The 6,000-nt window shown below is 36.6% G+C and overlaps 1 protein-coding gene across 2 annotated transcripts in view; it reads left to right on the plus strand.

Moving 5' to 3' along the window:
* Positions 1-4,512, plus strand: part of MSL2 (MSL complex subunit 2) — a 29,413-nt gene extending 24,901 nt beyond the window's left edge. For both annotated transcript variants that reach the window (XM_061193661.1, XM_061193660.1), the window contains one exon: positions 1,315-4,512. In XM_061193661.1, coding sequence (XP_061049644.1) covers positions 1,315-2,906 — 1,592 coding nt within the window. In that variant the 3' untranslated portion in view covers positions 2,907-4,512. The remainder of the gene's footprint in view (positions 1-1,314) is intronic.
* Positions 4,513-6,000: the final 1,488 nt, after the last annotated feature.

Genomic DNA, 6,000 nt, shown 5'->3' on the forward strand with positions numbered 1-6,000 from the left:
ATTTCCAGTGATAATGCCTCTATGTTTATGCATTGTCTTCTGTACTAAGTGGAATGAGTCCCCTTCCATCACAGCAGCTTCCGGTTCTCACAGGGTAACTCTGATAGAGCTGGGTGGTAGGGGAGAACCTGGGTAGCCCCGGAGCAGAACACCACAGATTCCCACTGTCCTTACCTGAAATCCAGCAGTTTTTCAAACATAAATGCTTCTCAGATGGTTTTATGTCTTTGGTTGTGAAAATAACTCTGTCAAAAATTTTCAGGTTTATAGTTGCTTTTAAGGGAGAGGGTTTGCTGATTTCACTAGCTATAACCAGAAGTACTTTCTGTCCCAGTCTTAAATTATGTAATGTATATGAGAAAACAGGTGGTGCTTTGAGTTAATTACTATTTGTCCTGAATTGGGAACCAATGAGCAGTTGCTTCTTTGGGGAGCTAGTTGTTTTCCCCTTTTTGATTCATATGTATAGATCATTTATAGTTTAGGAGTTATATCAAGTTGGGGGATCACTTTCACTTTTATACTATATTGCTATACTTTGGATACTTGTGGTTCATGACCACGGTCATTGTGTATTCTGTCAGAAGAATTTGAGCCCAGTATTATACCTGTTTTTTTTTTTTTTAAACTACATTTAAACATTTTTTCCCATTGTCATTGTATTTTGATTTTCTATAAAATAATTTAGTAATATTTCCTTTTTAAATAAATGAATATAGTTCTTTTCCATCATAACTATATTTTGGTCTTCTCTTAGTTTGTGATTGGTATATACAGTGAAATGGTTTGAAATTGTACTTTTTTCTGTGAAGATGCCTTTGTACTGAATGATTAATGCCCTCAAACGATGTTTAATGGGGGCAGGGACTAACTCTCTCCTGCTCTTATCTTTTTCCCATGTCTAACACAAAATAAACAGTATGATTGTGCTCAATATGTTGTGGCATTACCAACAGTTGCGTTAGGTTGAGGTCCCAAGGGTTTTAAGCCTAGTTTGTGCTTTTAGTGACTGATCATCACCACCTCTTTGTAGCCTTTGGAGAAGAGAATAAGAAAGTGGACCAGAACATACTGATTTGGGGGAGAAACGCAGACTGAGGAAGATTCTGTTTGAGATAAAGGAATGGGGAATATGGCATGGAAGTGAAGTGAGCTATTATTTTTCTGTTTCCTGTAAGATACATGTTTTGTTTTCTGGTCTGGTGAGTTTAATCCATCTTAACTTTAATAGATTACTTATAATCTCAACTTCAGTATATGAAATTATAAATTTATCTTACTAAAATCTTTGCTTTCCTCCTTTTTCCCTCTTAGGACATTTGCTACAAGATCCTATTGCACCCACCAACTCCACCTGCCAACACTATGTCTGCAAAAGTTGTAAAGGCAAGAAAATGATGATGAAACCTTCATGTAGCTGGTGCAAAGACTATGAGCAGTTTGAGGAAAACAAGCAGTTAAGCATCCTAGTGAACTGCTACAAAAAACTATGTGAATATATAACACAGACTACATTGGCACGGGATATAATAGAAGCAGTCGACTGTTCTTCTGATATTTTGGCTTTGCTTAATGATGGATCATTGTTTTGTGAGGAGACGGAAAAACCCTCAGATTCATCCTTTACTTTGTGTTTGACACATTCCCCTTTACCTTCGACCTCAGAACCCACAACTGATCCTCAAGCTAGTTTATCTCCAGTATCTGAAAGCACCCTCAGCATTGCTATTGGCAGTTCTGTTATCAATGGTTTGCCTACTTATAATGGGCTTTCAATAGATAGATTTGGTATAAATATTCCTTCACCTGAACATTCAAATACAATTGATGTATGTAACACTGTTGACATAAAAACTGAGGATCTGTCTGACAGTTTGCCACCTGTCTGTGACACGGTAGCCACTGACTTATGCTCCACAGGCATTGATATTTGCAGTTTCAGTGAAGATATAAAACCTGGTGACTCTCTGTTACTGAGTGTTGAGGAAGTACTCCGCAGCTTAGAAACTGTTTCAAACACAGAAGTCTGTTGCCCTAATTTGCAGCCCAACTTGGAAGCCACTGTATCCAATGGACCTTTTCTGCAGCTTTCTTCCCAGTCTCTTAGCCATAATGTTTTTATGTCCACCAGTCCTGCACTTCATGGGTTATCATGTACAGCAGCAACTCCGAAGGTAGCAAAATTGAATAGAAAACGATCCAGATCAGAAAGCGACAGTGAGAAAGTTCAGCCACTTCCAATTTCTACCATTATCCGAGGCCCAACATTGGGGGCATCTGCTCCTGTGACAGTGAAACGGGAGAGCAAAATTTCTCTTCAACCTATAGCAACTGTTCCCAATGGAGGCACAACACCCAAAATCAGCAAAACTGTACTTTTATCTGCTAAAAGCATGAAAAAGAGTCATGAACATGGATCCAAGAAATCTCACTCTAAAACCAAGCCAGGTATTCTTAAAAAAGACAAAACAGTAAAGGAAAAGATTCCTAGTCATCATTTTATGCCAGGAAGTCCTACCAAGACTGTGTATAAAAAACCCCAGGAAAAGAAAGGGTGTAAATGTGGGCGTGCTACTCAAAATCCAAGTGTTCTTACATGTCGCGGCCAACGCTGCCCTTGCTACTCTAACCGCAAAGCCTGCTTAGATTGTATATGTCGTGGCTGCCAAAACTCCTATATGGCCAATGGGGAGAAGAAGCTGGAGGCATTTGCTGTGCCAGAAAAGGCCTTGGAGCAGACCAGGCTTACTTTGGGCATTAACGTGACTAGCATTGCTGTGCGCAATGCTAGTACCAGCACCAGTGTAATTAATGTCACAGGGTCCCCAGTAACAACGTTTTTAGCTGCCAGTACACATGATGATAAAAGTTTGGATGAAGCTATAGACATGAGATTCGACTGTTAAATCAGTGGGTCTTTAAACCTACCTCTGGTAGGGAAATAGCTACAGTTTTACGGCAGCTATGGTTTTGTTGGTTTAACTTGCCGGAGCTCCTGCATATAGATCACTTGTATCAAGTGTTTTCATTGCTAAGTTATATGTGTTAGTGTCGGGGAAATAGTTTGCAGTTAATGGAGGAGTAACCCTACAACTATATGTCCTTAGTTCTTACAGAACCTCATAGTTTGAGAACAAATGCTGATGCAACTGATTTATACAAAACGAACTTTGGCAAGGAAAATAACATTAACCTCACTGTTTATGGTCATGCTTTGTGCATAATCAAAGTTTATGATTAAATGTAAGGAAGTGGTATCTAGTCAGTCCATAAAGATTGTGCTCATATTTTGTGAAAAAGTAGCCATTAGTTTGTTCAGGAGACTCAGTGCTACCTTCAGATGCCATTGATGTTTCTCCTGTTGAAAAGCTGATGTGTCCAGCTCAACCTTTGTGCTGACATAATACCATTTCTGATCATGAAAATTGGCTACTGGTGTATGTAGCAGTTCTTAAATCAGCAGTATTATGAAAGAAAATTTGCCCCTCATTAGAATGTTGAAGAAATCTGTCTTCTAAAAGTGAACAAACTGAAATTCTGTCAGACTGCAGATGTTTAGCTGTTTATGCCACAAAACTCTTCTGAGTTGATCCCCATTTTTAGTTAAGTCTGACTCATTTCTAGGGAAAAAACCAAATCCTTCCGTCACTTTGAGCAATGTTCTAATCAGATAAATGAAGTGGAGAAGAACAGTTCTATTCTGAAGGTAATTGAATTTAGACTATGGTATGTGACAATTTTTAAAAAAATTATTTAAATGTTTTATTTAGAAATTGGGATTTATTTAAAATAATTTTGGAATAATGCTCCAAAAGTTACTCAGATTTATGCATTATACCTATTGCCATTGGCCACTTCAAAGTGATTTTTGTTTCCTCTGTTTGCCACAGACTTTATTTTGAATATGCTTTTCTTTATTTCCTTTTTTTTTTTTTTTTTTAGGGTGCTATTCGTTGTGGAGACTTCTTTATAGAGGCCTAATAAAAATGCCTTTTTATGAAGCCTGTGCATTTAGGTGGGTTTGAAGCTAGGAGGATATTCTTTAGAATACTCTTTTGCATGTAAAGCACAAACTATGTTTCAGTTTAAATGCACTTCTTCCCTGTAATTTTTATGGGGGAGATAAGTGAGTCACAACATTCTGTTGAAGGGAAATCTAGTCAGTTGCTTGAAAGAGCACAGCCCAAATAAAACAAGGACTGACTAGGTTGTAAAGAAATGACCTTATGATTTAAAAGAAGAGTTGCTGCTTTGACAGTGCTTATTTAAAGAAAAATACTGCTGGAAAATTTTCAGTTTCTACTACGTTCACCATCTCTCCTGAGATCTGACATATGTTGAAGTTATGTTTTGATTTGGCACACAGCATGTTCAATGATGGTTACTCACCTAGTACAAGACATGGAGAAGAAACCTTTGGACACAGAGCAGATGACACCTTCTGTTTTGTAGTGTATCCTGGTGTCATTTTCTGTGAATGTGGTCAGGTAGAGTTGTTTTTGTTGTTGTTGTTGGGCTTTTTTTTTTTTTTTTTTTTTTTGTCTCTTTTGGTGGGGTGGGGGTGGGCTAAAGCCATAGGAAGAAAAATGTGATGTATGTGTCCAGTATGTACTATTTTGTTTTTGTTTTGCGAGAAGAGTTGAACTATTTTTGATAACAAGAGTAAATGGTGGAAAATGCTTCTTAGTTGTCTTGTCTTTATTTGCTTTCCAAGTTTCGGAATTTTATTTAATTCCTCTAAGTGTTAGCAGTGTCTTATGAAACATGTATTTGCCTAAAGTTTGTAACAATTTTGTGTTGGACGCAGATGCCCTGCTATATAAACTTGTAAATCTGTTCTTTATTCACTAATGATCACTGCAAAAATGACTAGAAATGAGATTGTACACATGGATGATTAGGATAAATTTTGCAAATCTCCCAAACTTTCCTAATATGATTTTAAAATTCCTTGAGTACTTTATTGCTTCCCAAGTTTGATAATCTTAGTTTTGTGTTTTTTGATGCATGGGAGGTTGGCAATATAGACAAAGTGAAAATCATTAGTATGTGAGGGCCTTGATTGTTATGTAATATTGCCAATGATGAATTCAGGTTGTTTTTAGCACAAATTTCTCTTTTTTATGCTGGTACTCTCACTGCCACACTTTTGGAAACCTGTATTACACCTTAAATCTATCAATAAATGTTAGTTTTCTAATTCTATGTTGTAGAATACTGAGGAGTTTGGGATAGCACGCTCTGAATGGCCTGTATTATATGCATTTGGGGAAGAGTATTAATTACAGTGCCTTGATTTTTACGTTGTTTTTCTTTATACCGTGAGTTATTTTAGGAATGCTGACCAATGGCTAACAAGGGATGATTGAGAAATTATTACTGAAGTAACTGGATTTACTTCAACAGGATTTGAAACCACCAAAACAATAACAGCATTTAATATGACTCATCTTCACTTGTTCTTTTGAGTCCTTGTAATTACCATAAATGATCCAGTGATCTTTCTTTCACCTTAGGTGACAGAAGTTTTAGAGCTGACAGTTTTAGAGCTAATCTTTTTGAATAGTTTCCATAGGTCTACATCTCTAAGCAGAGGTGTAATACAGTTCTATGATAAAGAATTCCTTCACTGTGTTCTTAGTTTTCTTAAAATAACTCGTTGGTGACCTTGCTGAAGAAAAGTAAAAGTTTAACAACCGATGAAAAGTAAAATTTCTTTTCCCATATCATAGGCAACAAATATAAAATGCTTTAGAAAATACTAAGTTCAAAGTATAGAATGGGAACCTAATGTGTGGATGGTATTTTAATTTTTCCCCATTTTTAAAAAATTAAGTTTTAGGTATCCAAATAACAATTACACATTCTTTTAAAAGAATATACTATATATAAGGCTAAAGTCTCCTTTGATCCCTGTGAACTTCTCACTTCCAAACCCAAATTCCTATCCCCAGAGGAAATCACTTTTCATTATGAGGTGTTATCCTTCCAGATCTTTCT

Source organism: Eubalaena glacialis, chromosome 6 (genome assembly GCF_028564815.1).
Source record: "Eubalaena glacialis isolate mEubGla1 chromosome 6, mEubGla1.1.hap2.+ XY, whole genome shotgun sequence".
Classification (NCBI taxonomy): Eukaryota; Metazoa; Chordata; class Mammalia; order Artiodactyla; family Balaenidae; genus Eubalaena; species Eubalaena glacialis.